The 15739-nt window shown below is 51.8% G+C and overlaps 1 protein-coding gene across 1 annotated transcript in view; it reads left to right on the top strand.

Annotated features, from left to right (window-relative positions):
- The first annotated feature begins 2221 nt into the window (after positions 1 to 2221).
- RHCG (Rh family C glycoprotein) overlaps positions 2222 to 15739 on the top strand; it is a 29240-nt gene continuing 15722 nt past the window's right edge. The window contains exons 1-2 of the mRNA XM_012463862.2: positions 2222 to 2431; positions 13247 to 13433. Of these exons, the coding sequence (XP_012319285.1) occupies positions 2248 to 2431; positions 13247 to 13433 (371 nt within the window). The 5' untranslated portion in view covers positions 2222 to 2247. The remainder of the gene's footprint in view (positions 2432 to 13246; positions 13434 to 15739) is intronic.

Consider the following 15739-nt stretch of genomic DNA (forward strand, 5'->3'; position numbering starts at 1 on the left):
CATGGCTGAAGTCAAACCCTCCTTCTAGCTCCTTCCAGAGGGGACGGGCAGAATGGCACAGTGGAAAGACTATAGCCTTTGAAATCAGACAGTCTAGGGTTTGAATCTCCAGCAAGTTCTTCAGCCAATCTGAGAACTCATGCTTTTCAACTGTAGGATGCACCTAGGGTATCAGCAACAGGGACCATGTATTAAGTTTCTGCAGTTGCCAAACACTTTGCAAGTGGTTAGCTGAGAATTAGCAAATATAGCTAAAGAATCTGGCAACTGCAGAAACTTAATAAATGGTCCCTATTGCTGATATTGCTCATGCAGTGTCTGGCTGTTTCTTTGCCAAGGGAGTGGAAATATCCTGGTACCCCACACTGGCGCGGCGTGGCCACACTCAACTTCCAAGCACCCCGATTAGCCTCAGGTGTCATACATGGCTTAGTGGCTTTTACAAATCTGGGATTTCAACTGGCAACGTATTTTTAAAGCCAACACTGGCAAGAGTGCATGGGAAAAGTCACTGACACCTGACTCATAGGGTGCATGCTTTGTTTGGTAAAATCTTTCCGGGAGAAAATCTAGAGGTATGTATCAAAACAACTCGGCCTCTAGGAATTCACAGAAAGTTGTGCAAAGACTTACATACCTGGATGTTCATGACAGCATTCTTTATAATACTAAGCAAATAAAAATGACCTCATTGCTCATCACCTTACACTAGGGGATTGTCAAGGAAAAACACAGTATATCCTGCTATTAAAAGTGATGCAGTGGCGGGCTGGGTGTGGTGGCTCACACCTGTAATCCCAGCACTTTGAGAGGCTGAGGCGGAAGGGTCACGAGCCCAGAAGCTCAAGACCACCCTGGGCAACATAGGGAGACCCCACCTCTACAAAAAAAAAAAAAAAAAAAAAATCAAAAAATTAGCTGGGCATGGTGGCACATGGCTGTGGTTTCAGTTACTTGGGAGGCTGAGGTGGGAGGACTGCTTGAGCCCAGGAGATCAAGAATGCAGTGAGACATGACCAAGCCACTGCACTCCAGCCTGGGCATCAGAGCGAGACCCTGTCTCAAAAAAAAAAAAAAAGTTGTAGAAGAATAATATGGGAAGATATTTACAAAATATTAAAGGAGTAAAGGCTATAAATTAGTATGATCGTTTGAAACACTCCCCCCTCCCCTCTAGCCCGTCTTCAATGAGCTAAAAAAAGGCTAGTGTACATTCACCAAAATACAGTACTGCCTCTAGGGGGTAGAATTACAGATGGTGTTCACTTTCTTCTTTGTGTTTTTCTGTATTTTTCAAAACTCTCGACAATATCCCTGTATTTTTAAAGAAAAATTAGAAAATCAAATTTATTTTGACAATATACAGACTAAGCATAGATTTTACCTAAATATTATGGTTAACTCACGTCAAGATCACAGATTTTAACCAAAAGACAGTTCCGATCATAGATTGATGAACTTGTAAAAAACTCTTAAACTGTTTTTACAATCGTTTATACATTTTTTCCCATAATACCCTTGTATTTTTGAATAATTTTAGATTTGCAGAAAAGTGGCAAAGACAGTTCCCATGTAGCCCTTACCCAGTTTGCCATATGGTTAACATTTTACGTAACCATGGCACGTTTGTCCCAACTAAGAAACCAACCTGGGAATTTTCAGGCTTTCTTTGGATTTTACCAGTTTTCCCATTCACATCGTCTTTCTGTTCCAGGGTCAAGCCTGGTAGCACATCGCAGAGAGCTGCCTGTCTCCCAGGGCGCTCCGTCCCAGACATTACTTGTTTTCCACATGCACTGTGTGAATTTCATAATCAGAAAAAGAGAGGACAGATGCTGATGCAGATGATGATGATGGCGATGACGATGTGTAGGTCTGGGAATTCCTTCATTCTGATCTCCCTGGGAGGCCAATGATCCCCTTTTCTCTGTTCAGCAGTACAAAAGGAGAAAGGTCCCAGGGTGAACGGGCCACACAGAAGTCGGGGCTCCAGATCCACCCGCTCCCCGCCCGCTGCCTTATCGGCCCCCGCTTCTGCAGCTGTCCCCCAGCACGACTCGGGGATCTTCCGGGGCCCTCGGCTCGGGTTCCCCACCCTCCCCCCGCCCCGCCCCGCCACCGTCGGGCGAGTGCGCGGGCGGTTCCCAGGTCCGCAGCTCAGTGCCCCACGCGGCTGCCCCGCCCCCTGCCCAGGTCTCAAAAGCCCCGCCGGGCTCCGAGCGCCCGCCCAGTCCCGCATCCCTCAGCATGGCCTGGAACACCAACCTCCGCTGGCGGCTGCCGCTCACCTGCCTGGTCCTGCAGGTGGCTATGGTGGTTCTCTTCGGGGTGTTCGTGCGCTACGACTTCCAGGCCGACGCCCACTGGTGGACGGGGAGGGAGCGCAGGAACCTCAGCGACCAGGAGAACGAATTCTACTACCGCTACCCGAGTAAGTGCCGCCGCTCACAGGCCCCCGAGGCCTCTCTGCGCCGCTCCCCACCTGCCGCGGGTCCCCCAGCTCTCCGGCCTCTGCAGGACAGGCGTGGGAACAAACTCCTTTTCTCCGTGAAAGACTAGCAGGGGGCCGGGCGCGGCGGCTCACGCCTGTCATCCCATCACTTTGGGAGGCCGAGGCGGGTGGATTGCCTGAGCTCAGGAGTTCGAGACCAGCCTGGCCAACAAGGTGAAAACCCCATCTCTACTAAAATACAAAAATTAGCCGGGCGTGGCAGCCTGCGCCTGTAATCCCAACTACTCTGGAAGCAGAGACAGGAGAATCGCTTGAACCTGGGAGGCGGAGGTTGCAGTGAGCTGAGATCGTCCCACTGCACTCCAGCCTGGGCGACAGAGCGACACTTCATCTCAAAACAACAGCAAACTAGTAGGGAAAACACCAGGGTGAGGTTTTTATTTGACCACTCTCCCAGCCGTCAGGTGCCCCCAGCATCCCTGCCAGAGAGCCCTGCTTGGTACCCTAAAAAGACCTGAGTCCTCTCACTCCATTACCAATCAGTGGGTGACCTGGCTCCCATCCATGGAGCCCATACTCCAAATAAGGGGGTAGGTTCCATGCCGAGGGCCACAGCGATGGCTCAGTGGCCGGCTAGCCCTGCTGCGGGCAGAGGTGTTGTGGGGACAGTGGGGGGCCAGGAGGCCAGGATGCCCATCCCCTTTTGGCTTGGAGAGGGAAAACAAGCACCCCTGAATTTTCTGGTGTGGGCTGTGCTGTGGTTAAGAGGATGACCTTGCCATTACAGGTCTCTCTCTCTCTCCTGGCTCTGCTGTAAACCAGGTGGGTAGCCTCAGGCAACTGTCAACCTTCCTAAACCTCAATTTCCTCCTCTAGAGAATGCGGATGATGGTAGGGCCTCCCTCACAGGGGTGAGGGTGAGGTTGTGGCACAGAGCTGGGGAAGGATCCTCACTTCATAATGGAGCAATTGCTACAAGGGCCCTAAACACAGGTGCCCTAGGACTCAGGAGCAGGGAGGGCTAGCCAAGGTCACTCAGAGCTGCCCGACCTCCAGACTCCTAGCCCAGGGTTCTTCCCATGCGCTGGCACTTTCTGATTTTCCACTCAATCCGCCATCAGCCAACAACAATTATTCTAGCCGGTGGTGTTCATGTAGTCACTGACTGTGAGTTTTTAAAGGGACCCTAAAGCCGCTATATCAACTGGTGTTTCCTCCATGGCTTAGACACTCTTGGCAACAAGGGATTCTCTATCTCCAAGTAAACAACTGCACATGTTCAGAATGGCAGACTGCGTGAAAAAAGACTGGGTTTGCGGGGCTGCAGGCTTGATGGGAGCCAGCCGTATTAAGTAGCTGCCAAAAAGTTAGGGCTATCATGAGCTGCATGAATAGTTACATGGTGCCTAGAAGAAGGGAAGCAACAAATGAGGGCTGCGCCCCCTGCTGGGGAGACCACAGCCTCTCCTGAGCTCCATGTAGGGCTGTTTTCGAATCCAGGCTTCGAATCCACCGTTCACATTGTCTGCCTTTCCTCTCCTCAGTCGGGGACCGACCAGCAAACAGTGGGCCAGGCAAGCTTGAGGCCCTCCTTTGCCTGTTCCTCTCCCTGCCCTCCCACTCTTGTTGACCGCTTGACCCCAGAGCACAGCGGACAAGGCCCCCATGGACATTCATAGGTCCCCAGTGTGTCTGGGCAGTGGAGGACCTCAAGACCTTAAATAGGGCCAGGCGTGGTGGCTCATGCCTGTAACCCCAGCACGAGGTCAGGAGATAGAGACTACCCTGGCCAACACAGTGAAAGCTCATCTTTACTAAAATACAAAATATTAGCCAGGCGTGGTGGCTCGCAACTGTAGTCCCAGCTACTCAGGAGGCTGAGGCAGGAGAATCGCTTGAACCCAGGTGGGGGAGGTTGCAGTGAGCCGACATCACACCACTGCACTCTAGCCTGGTGACAGGGCAAGACTCCATCTCAAAAAAAAAAGAAGGAAAAAAAGAGCTTAAATAGGCTGGGTGCGGTGGCTCATACCTGTGACCCAGCACACTTTGGGAGGCCGAGGTGGGAGGATCACTTGAGCTCAGGAGTGTGAGGCCACAGTGAGCTATGACAGCACCACTGTACTCCAGCCTAGGTGACAGAGTGGATCCCTATCTCTCTCCCTTTCAAAAAAAAAAGAGATCCTGTAATAGGAGCTGCAGACCTCACCAGTGGGGAGGCACAGTCCTTACGTCTCCCCAGCGCTTATCCTCCTCCCACCACACTCACCGCCCCCCCGCCTTTCACATGCCACCTTCACGTATTCATGCAACAAGCACTTATCTGCAGTGTGATCATGTAATTTATCATCCCAATGAGGACACCTGTGAGAGTGAAGGTGGTGCTGGTCGTAGTTTGCTGGGACCCAGGGATAAGCCATATGGTCACTCTGGATAAACAAGTTGAATATCCTGGGTCTCTGTCCTCAGACTTTCTGGCAGCACGGAAGGGCACCCTGGAACCCAGGGCCTCAGTGTGGCCAAGTGCTCTGGGCAGAAGAGATCTGTGACAGTTTCCTGGGAAGTGCTGGATGGTGAGGAGGGGAGAAGCTGAGCAGCCAAGGGGCCCACCAAAAGCAGGTGGTGTTTCGAGGAGGGATAGTGGTTCCGTGTGGCCCAAGAGTAGGGTTTGTGAAAGGGATGGGGAAGGAAGTGGGGAGAGAGCCCCAGCATTAAGGGGGGCCTTGAGTTTCCCCTGCTAGTTCTCCTGGAGAGGTCCTGGCCACTGCAGCAGGAAGCGACAGAGGAGAGGGGTGTAGGGAAAGAATCCTGGCAAGAGGCAGTGGCTGCCTGTCCAATCACACGTGCATTCTCTCCTTTAATCACCACCACCACCTGTGAGGGAGGCGCTGCGATGACCCCCATTCTACAGATGAGGAAACTAAGGCCGGAGAGGAGCAGCCCTGGGGTCTGAGCCCCCAGTCCCCGACCACTGCCCCTAATCTCAACCTTCTCCTTTCCCTGGCTCCACTCACGGTGGCTGTGGTTAGGAGTCAGAGGGCACAAGGCTTCCTGCCCATGTGGGTCACCAAGCTGAGTTCCTGGGCAGCGAGGTGATTCCTGGGGGATTAGGGTAAGGGCCAGCCCTGAGGTGCCTTCCCTGTTCCTGGCTCCAGGCCGTCAGCAGCTGTGCAGGCCTTGTTTCTACCCAGGGGATTGGTGAAGCCTACTGGCCATCTCCAGTTTCCGGAGGAGCCCAGGTCCAACTGGCTTGGCCTGATTATAGCTCCCCAGGCCTGGGTCCCACAGCAGGCAGCAGGCACGGAGCCAGCCGGGGACTCACCCTGGCAGTGCCCTCGGAGGCCCGAGGCGCGGCGGTGGCTGTGGCCGCTGAGCATGTAGCTTCCCTGCGGGCTGGGGCTCCAGGGCTCGGGGGGAACCACTGAGGGCAGTGGCTTCAGAGAGGCTGGCCCAAGGAAAGGAGAGCCGCCAGGGCCTGAACTCCAGGAACTCCCTGGAAGACCAAGGGAGGAGTGGGACACATTTCAGGAGCTGACCCAGGGAGGAGGAAGCTCTGGTTTCAAACACCTGAAGGACTGTGTCATGAGGCCGAAGCAGGCTCCCTTTGATAAAGGATGCGCTCACCCACAGGCAGAAGGCCGCGGAACTTTAGATTCAACAGATCTGTTTAGGTGCACCACTGCATGGAGGAGCCAACCACCTCACCACGGTGAGCCTCAGAGTGCCCATCTTAGGGTACAAATGTTATTTAAAGTACAGGATCGGTTGGGCGAGGTGGCTCACGCCTGTAATCCCAGCACTTTGGGAGGCCAAGGCGGGCGGATCACCTGAGGCTGGGAGTTTGAGAACAGCTTGACCAACGTGGAGAAACCTCATCTCTACTAAAATAATACAAAATTAGCTGGGTGTGGTGGCGAATGCCTGTAATCCCAGCTACTCGGGAAGCTGAGACAGGAGAATTACTTGAACCCGGGAGGCGGAGGTTGCAGTGAGCCGGGATTGCTCCATTGCACTCCAGCCTGGGCAATAAGAGTGAAACTCGGTCTCAAAAAAAAAAAAAAAAGTTCAGGATATCCAAGAAGATCCAAGATGACAGGTGACTGGCAGGTGCACATCTCCTGGTATAAAAGGAGAGGATAGTAAATGCAGGTATTGGGCTTCCCAGAAGGGAGCAAGCGCTCCTTCCATGAGGGTGTGTAAGTATCAGCACCTTGTTAGAGATGTGGTGGAGAAACGTCACAGCGCTGGCCAAGCACTGTTATATGTGAACACTGGCCAAGCGCTGCTACTCTCTCCCATCTGACCGACAAAGAAACTGTGGATCTGAGAGGTTCTGGCCTTGCCTCTGACGGTCAATACGGTTTGGACCCTCAAATCATCACTCTTAAAAATCTTTTAAAAAAATTTTTTTTAATTTTTTTGAGGCAGAGTCTCACTTACTCTGTTGCCCAGGCTGGAGTGCAGTGGTGTGATCTTGGCTCTCTGCAATCTCCACCTCCTGGGCTCAAGCGATTCTCCTGCCTCTGCCTCTCGAGTAGCTGGGATTACAGGTGTGCACCACCATGCCTGGCCAATTTTTGTATTTTTAGCAGAGCAGGGGGTTTCTCCATGTTGGCCAAACTGGTCTCGAACTCCTGACCTCAAGTGATCCAGCCACCTTGGCCTCCCAAAGTGCTGGGATTACAGGTGTAAGCCACTGCGCCCAGCCTAAAAATCATTTTAGGTAGCACCAAACTTTATGAATCAGAAATTCATAAATGGATACATTATGATACTGAATTGAGACCAGTTTGACAAATAAAGAGACAGGAAGCAAGAGGACAAACTGGGGAGGTTCCCAAGGAGAAGGAAGTGGGTGTCTGTGCTCCTGACGGAGGGGAGAGAAAAAAGTAGACACCCCCAGACAGGGTGAAAAAGAGAAATAGGGCACCCACCACAGCAGGGAGAAGACAGAGAATGGGTGAGAAGGGACAGGCAGGGAGGAAGGACCTGGAAGGTGAGGACTGCCACGCAGAGGCCACACAGAGGCCACGGCAGCCCTGAAACCACACACACCTCCCCCCGCAGCAGTGGCTCCCTTGGTCCTCTTCAGCCTCGCCCCTGCCACATAGCTTCACTAAATAACAAGCAGCGGACACCCCTCGTGCGGTGTGAAAGCCCCATATGTGGTGATGTTGTCTTTTCCCAGGGGCTCCTCCTACCTCCCTGCCCCCTCTTCCTCGTCTTCTCCGCTAGCTCCAAGGCACAGCCAGTTCTCGGCTTGTGTCTCTCTGCCCCTTCATTCCCACATGGCAACTCACAGCTCTATCTGCAGGGCTGCCCAATCTTAGACCCCAGCTCCAAGTCCCCACGGCCAGGCTCCACTTCTCCTCCCCCTCCCCTCGCCAGCCCAGCCCTCGCCCCCTGGTCTTCTCACATTCACCACGGCCAGGCCAGACCCACCACCTCCCTGGGGCATAGCCACTTCCTCCCACTGCTTTGTGTTTGTCAACAGCACGGCCATCCTGTCACCTGTCAACTCCTCTCCCCACTTCTGGAATTGTCATCTGAATCTGTTGCCTCCCTCTTTTTCACACCTCTCTTCCAGTCTGTCACCCATCAGTTCTTCCCAGAATAACCATAATACCATTTATAGTGCTTCACATACATCAGCTCAGTTTCCTCCACGACAGTGGAAACGCGATTAAGCGGCAACATGAGGACACATGAAATCAGCTGCACATTGAGAAACCCAAGCCGAGGTGCGTTTGTTCATGTAAACTCGGCACCGAAGCTAAACTCAGACAAAGCTCAGAGCACCACCCTGGTCAGGACCCACAGCTCTCCCACACTGGCTTGTACCCCTGCCCTTCAGTGTGCCAAGCCCCCTAAGCCTCCTCCAGATAGCTGCAAGCTGAGGGGCCTGTGGCCTTGGCCTGGGCCTCCAGGGAAGCCTGGAGGGAAACAGGCTGTGAAATCCTACCTGGGCTCCTGGACCACCGCTCAGCTGGCACACCTGGGTGCTCCTGAGTAAGTAACAATCATTCGTTCCTCCACAGCTATTAACCGAGAGTCGACCTGGGCACTCTCCTAGGTGCTGGGAATACCATCGTGAACGAAACAGGCGTGGCTCTGCCTTCCTGGAGTTTTACAGCGGAGTGGGACAGACAAACAAATAAATGTATTAAAACAAGAACTGTGAAAGAAAAAAGATGCCGTAAGGGAAAGAGCCTAGGAAAGAAAACAGGGTGCCACAGGGAGGCTGTCTTAAATGGGTGGTCAGGAAGCCTCTCTAATGAAGTGACAATTTGCTGAGATCTGCTGGCCATTCTGCAGAACAGCATCCCAGGTGGAGGAAACATCACAGGCAAAGACCCTAGAGTGTGGGACCCAGGAGCAGGAGAGAGGCCAGAGCAGCTGGAGCACCAGGGGGAGGGGAAGAGGTGGGGAGGGAGGAATCCCCCGGGAGGCAGGTGGGCGGGGCCAGGGCGGGCCCTGAAGTCTCTTTTCTTTTAACTTTTTATTTGGAAATAATTCTAAACTTACAAAAAGTTGCTCAAACAGAAATAGCACAAAGAACACCACACTCTGGCTGGGGGCGGTGGCTCATGCCTGTAATCCCAGCACTCTGGGAGCCCAAGATGGGTGGATCACTTGAGTCCAGGAGTTTGAGACTGGCATAGCCCACATAGCAAAACCCCATCTCTACTAAAAATTCAAAAAAATTAGCTGGGTGTGGTGGCATGTGCCTGTAATCCCAGTTGCTACAGAGGCTGAGGTGGGAGGTTCATTTGAACCCCAGGAGGCAGAAGTTTCCATGAGGTGAGATCACACCACTGCACTCCAGCCAGGTGACAGAGTGAGACTATGTCTCAACAACAAGAACAACAACAAAAGAATACTATATACTCTAACTCAGACTCGACTATTTGCTCACTTTCTCTACACATATGTACACGCACACACATGCACACACACATGCATGCCTTGTTTTTCTGAACCATTTGAGGGTCAGTCACATACCTCATGACCCTCTATCCTTAACTACTCCACTATATTTCCTAAGAATAGGGATATTCTCTTCCATAACCACAGTAATCAGCTGCATACATTTCCATTAATACAATATCTTACTCTACTGTTTATATCTGATTTTCTCAATGGACCCAATAATGACCTTTATAGCATGCTCCCCACTCTTCCATCCCCACCAAATACAGGATCTAGTCTAGAGTAAGGTATTGCCATTTTTTTTTTTTTTTTTTTTTTTTGAGATGGATTTTTGCTCTGTTGCCCAGACTGGAGTGCAATGGCGCAATCATGGCTCACCGCAACCTCTGCCTACTGGATTTAAGCAATTCTTCTGTCTCAGCATCCCAAGTAGCTGGGACTACAGACATGTGCCACCGTGCCCAGCTAATTTTGTATTTTTAGTAGAGACAGGGTTTCTCCATGTTGGTCAGGATGGTCTTGAACTCCTGACCTCAGGCGATCCCCCCGCCTCAGCCTACTGAAGTGCTGGGATTACAGGCGTGAGCCACCATGCCCGGACAGTATTGACTTTAATATCTTTTCTTGTGTCTTTTAATCTGGAACATTTCAAAGGTCTTTCATGACTAATACTTTTCAAGAATACAGCCTCACCCATTTTCAATAGCATGTTCCTCATCTTGTGTTTGTCTGATGTTTTCTCATGATTACGTTGGGTTCTGCAGTCCTAATCCCACACAGGGGATACGTCCTTTTCAGGGTATCACATGTGGAGGCATGAGTGACATTAATTTTGATCACCCAGTCAGTATGTTGCCCAGTATAATTACTGTTATTTTCTTCCCCTGCAACTAATAAGCAGTCCGTAAGGAAACTCTTTAAGACGATGCAGATGTCCTGTGCAAAATCAAAACTCCCCCCTGCATTTAGCATCCACTGATTGAATCTTTACCATGAAGATGATGATTTTCCAACTCTAGCACTCACTCCACATTTAACAGCGTAGCCTTAGCATTCCACTGGAGGCAAGTGCCCTGTTTGCTACCTCATTTATTTGTTTACCAACTTATTATCGGTATGAACTCATGAGTTCCTTTTTTAATAGTTTTAATTCATTATAACACATAATTACTCTGGTGCTCAAACTGTCCCAGATTTGGCCAGTGGGAGCCCTTCCATCTGGCCCCTGTATCCTGTGGCATTGCAGTTCTTATCAGTGTGCTATGCTTCTGCAACACTCTTTTCTTCTCAGCGCTCTTTGTCTTCTGTTATTTTCTTGGAGTTTAGAACTATGCGACGTAAGTGCTGAGGGGAGTGAAGACCATCCTAGTACAGCCCTTTAGTTTGGTCATTGAGAAAACGGAGGCTCTGAGAGGGGAAGTGGCTTGCCAAGGCCACATGGGTTGGAGAAGACTGTCAGAACTCAGAATTAGGCCACGCCCGAGTGAAAATAAACAATGACGTCTGCCCATTTGGGTCACCTCGTACGGGGTAGACACTGTGCTAGATGCTTCTTTACATACACATCTGCGTTGAATCCCCCCAACATCTGTGATGTAAGCATTCCAGAAGCAGCTGCCAAGCCCCAAGTTAAAATACATAACATTCCCAGAGTCACCCACCATGGAGATGTAGTAACTGGGGTCCAAATTCAAATCTCAGTGGTGAGGGACTGGGTATCTGCTGGAGTTGGTGGTAGAATATGGGGAGTATCTGCTGGAGTTGGTGATGGGATGTGGGATGTGTATCTGCTGGAGTTGGTGGTGGGATGTGGGATGAGTATCTGCTGGAGTTGGTGATGGGATGTGGGATGAGTATCTGCTGGAGTTGGTGGTAGAATGTGGGGAGTAACTGCTGGAGTTGGTGGTGGGATGTGGGATGTGTATCTGCTGGAGTTGGTGGTGGGATGTGGGATGAGTATCTGCTGGAGTTGGTGGTGAGTGATGTGAGGATGTGTATCTGCTGGAATTGGTGGTGGAATGTGGAATGAGTATCTGCTGGAGTTGGTGGTGGGATGTGGGATGAGTATCTGCTGGAGTTGGCGGTAGAACATGGGGAGTATCTGCTGGAGTTGGTGGCAGGATGTGGGATGTGTATCTGCTGGAGTTGGTGGTGGGATGTGGGATGAGTATCTGCTGGAGTTGGTGGTGGGATGTGGGATGTGTATCTGCTGGAGTTGATGGAATGTGGGATGAGTATCTGCTGGAGTTGATGGTGGAATGTGGGATAAGTATCTGCTGGAGTTGGGGGTGGGATGTGGGATGAGTATCTGCTGGAGTTGGTGATGGGATGTGGGATGTGTATCTGCTGGAGTTGGGGTGGGATGTGGGATGTGTACCTGCTGGAGTTGGTGGTGAGTGATGTGGGATGTGTATCTGCTGGAGTTGGTGATGGGATGTGGGATGTGTATCTGCTGGAGTTGGGGTGGGATGTGGGATGTGTACCTGCTGGAGTTGGTGGTGAGTGATGTGGGATGTGTATCTGCTGGAGTTGGTGGTGGGATGTGGGATGTGTATCTGCTGGAGTTGATGGAATGTGGGATGAGTATCTGCTGGAGTTGATGGTGGAATGTGGGATGAGTATCTGCTGGAGTTGGGGGTGGGATGTGGGATGAGTATCTGCTGGAGTTGGTGATGGGATGTGGGATGTGTATCTGCTGGAGTTGGGGTGGGATGTGGGATGTGTACCTGCTGGAGTTGGTGGTGAGTGATGTGGGATGAGTATCTGCTGGAGTTGGTGGTGGGATGTGGGATGTGTATCTGCTGGAGTTGGTGGTGGGATATGGGATGAGTATCTGCTGGAGTTGGTGGTGAGTGATGTGAGGATGTGTATCTGCTGGAATTGGTGGTGGAATGTGGAATGAGTATCTACTGGAGTTGGTGGTGGGATGTGGGATGAGTATCTGCTGGAGTTGGGGGTGGGATGTGGGATGTGTATCTGCTGGAGTTGGGGGTGGGATGTGGGATGTGTATCTGCTGGAGTTGGGGGTGGGATGTGGGATGTGCATCTGCTGGAGTTGGTGGTGGGATGTGGGATGTGCATCTGCTGGAGTTGGTGGTGGGATGTGGGATGTGTATCTGCTGGAGTTGGGGGTGGGATGTGGGATGTGTATCTGCTGGAGTTGGGGGTGGGATGTGGGATGTGTATCTGCTGGAGTTGGTGGTGGGATGTGGGATGTGCATCTGCTGGAGTTGGTGGTGGGATGTGAGGATGTGTATCTGCTGGAGTTGGTGGTGGGATATGGAATGTATATCTGCTGGAGTTGGTGGTGGGATGTGAGAATGTGATGAGCTGGAACTGATGTGCTTGGCCTGTCCAGGCGACTCTTTGCCCAGATGAGCACTGATTCTCCGTAGCAAAGGAACAGTGTTGTGGTGGTGAGGGCAGGGCCTCATAGCCTCAGATGGTCTGGGCTATAGACCTTAGACCCTGCATATCACCCACATCTGGCCCCAAATTCTGATGCCCAGCTGCCACCTCCAGCCTGGGCCAGCAGAGCCACCCAGGGAGGAAGGTAGAACCAAGGAGCTGCCATCTCTCAAGGAGGGTGCTTGGGAATCTCTTGGTGCTGCAGCCCAGTGGTTAAATAGGCCAAGGTGGGGGCCCACGTCGGGTCCCCCAACCCCTCCCCTTCCAGAGAGGCCCTGATGAAGGGACCACGGTTCTGCCCCCAGTGGGACACGCCCAGCCCAGGGCTAGGCTGGTGGAGCAGGTAGACCGACCGGTGGTGGGGAAGACTGAGGCGCTGCCCCCGCCCTCCTGGCCCAAAACCAGGGCGAGTGAATTTTGCGAGACCACTGAGTCCTGGCCGCCCCTTCCCCGCAGGCTTCGAGGATGTGCATGTGATGGTATTCGTGGGCTTCGGCTTCCTCATGACCTTCCTGCAGCGCTACGGCTTCAGTGCCGTCGGCTTCAACTTCCTGCTGGCGGCCTTCGGCATCCAGTGGGCACTGCTCATGCAGGGCTGGTTCCACTCCTTCCAAGACAGCCACATCCTCGTGGGCGTGGAAAAGTGAGCATGGGCGGCCTGGGGCGGGGGACTGGGCGCGATGGGACTGGGCAGATGGGCCTGGGGCAGGGGGTCTGGCTGGGATGGGGCTGGGCAAGTAGGCCCAGGGGAGGGGGGTCCCCAGTGGCAGGGCTGGGGCTTGGGGCTAGAAGGCAAGTCGTCCTTCAGGCCACACTGGTCCTACGACACACACACACACACACACACACACACACGCGTGCACTCACAGACACACACAACAGTCTCACACTAACACACTCTGCACTCTGACACACTAACACACACATCCACTTGCACTCACACACACTAACACTCTGACACACATATCCACTCACACACACACATACCCACACACTCAGGCCACACTGGGCCTGCGAGATACACACACATTCTCAACTTACACACACTCACACACACTCTCAGGCCACACTGGGCCTGTGAGAGACACACTCACACACACTCTCACACAAAGGCCACACTGGGCCTGAGACACACACACACACACACACACACACACACACACACACACACCCCTCGCTTTCTGACCAGCGATTCTCCGGGGTGGGCATCATCTGGGTGCCATAGGAAGGTCTCCCTTCTCCAACAACAAAAGCTGCAGGGACTTGGGCCCAGACTTTCCTCTGGGGGCAGGGCCGGCTGGGCCTGGCACATCAAAATCGCCCAGCCCTGGTGGGAGAGCTGGGATGTCTGTGCCAGCCTCAGAGGCTCCTTGTGGAGGGAACCGAATGGGGACTCCAGCCGAATGAAGGTACCTCTCTCCCTGCCTTGCCTCACCACACCCACCCACCCCAGGGAACAGGTGCTGGAAACAGCTGTCAGACAGGAGTAGGTATGGAGTGGTAGTGCTGGAGCCCCCCTCCCCCTGCCTCAGCCTCCAAGGGTGGAACACCCCACAGTCACTTCTCAGCTCTGTCCTTCTCCTGACTCCCCTGTGATGACTCGCTCTGATGAGCACCACCAACCCCTTCTCATCAGGTGACTCAGCCCCGCCCTCTGTTCTGCAGTGACTCCTCCAAGCCTCAATATACTTCCCCAACCCACACCACCACGAACAGGTTATAAAATAAATCCACCCAAAGCCAACTCGCCAAAAAAATCAATGGACAAAGTGGTCAGCTCACTGAATGACTCATTTATCAAAGTCTCCATCCCATGGCAGCTTATGAAACCTACAGCAATTTGTGTTGCTCAGGTCCTAATCAAGAGTCTTTGGGAGATTTTTCTTGCTTTAGCCAAGAAAAAATTTAGTTTATTGGAGGTTCTCCTTTAAGTCCAGTTTAGACAGACTTTTATTTCTGTAAACATATGACAAGTTTGGCTAAAGAAAAAAAAAATGTTTTCCTCCATTCTCCCATCCTTCAAGAAAAAAAAAATTAATTTGAGAAAGTAATCATTGGTGTGTGAAAATGAACATTCATTAGCTCGCTTATAAACTAAGTTCACAGAAAGGGCTTAGAGGCAAATTGGTATAAAACTACATTTAAAGAGCAAGTCCCTGATGTTACCTTTAGGGTACCAACCAGGTATTGGAGGTCAGATGTCTGAAATCTAGGACACGTGTCAAATATTTGCAAAACATTACTTCATTCAAGCAAGCTAATTAATCCATGAATTAAGAGACACAGGAAAGCCAGGCGCGGTGGCTCACACCTATAATCCCAGCACTTTGGGAGGCCGAGGCGGGTGGATCACAAGGTCAAGAGATAGAGACCATCCTGGTCAACATGGTGAAACCCCGTCTCTACTAAAAATACAAAAAATTAGCTGGGCATGGTGGCGCGTGCCTGTAATCCCAGCTACTCAGGAGGCTGAGGCAGGAGAATTGCCTGAACCCAGGAGGCGGAGGTTGAGGTGAGCCGAGATCGCGCCATTGCACTCCAGCCTGGGTAACAAGAGCGAAACTCCGTCTCAAAAAAAAAAAAAAAGAGACACAGAAAAGTTGGTCAACTGGATAGGTGTTGGAACCAATAAAATAGTGCTTTTGTGTTGAAGACCCTTGACATGAGTCGCACCCTGAAGTTCAAAATGCATAAGAAGTTATCATTCTCGAAGCCATAGATCCAAAGTATAAACATACCTGGAATATGTATCATTGGCTAAATGAACATTTTTTAATCTCAAAAAAATTCAAAGGGAATTATTACAAACCCTGAGTTAATAGGTTTTTGGGGACCCAGTTATTCAGCAAGTTGGTCACTCGAAAAACTGAGTTTGTGGGAGGCTGAGGCAGGAGAATCACTTGAACCCAGGAGGCAGAGGTTGCAGTGAGCTGAGATTGCACCACTGCA

The sequence above is a fragment of the Aotus nancymaae genome, unplaced genomic scaffold (genome assembly GCF_030222135.1).
Source record: "Aotus nancymaae isolate 86718 unplaced genomic scaffold, 86718_ANA_hifiasm-v0.15.2.pri h1tg000014l, whole genome shotgun sequence".
Taxonomy (NCBI): Eukaryota; Metazoa; Chordata; class Mammalia; order Primates; family Aotidae; genus Aotus; species Aotus nancymaae.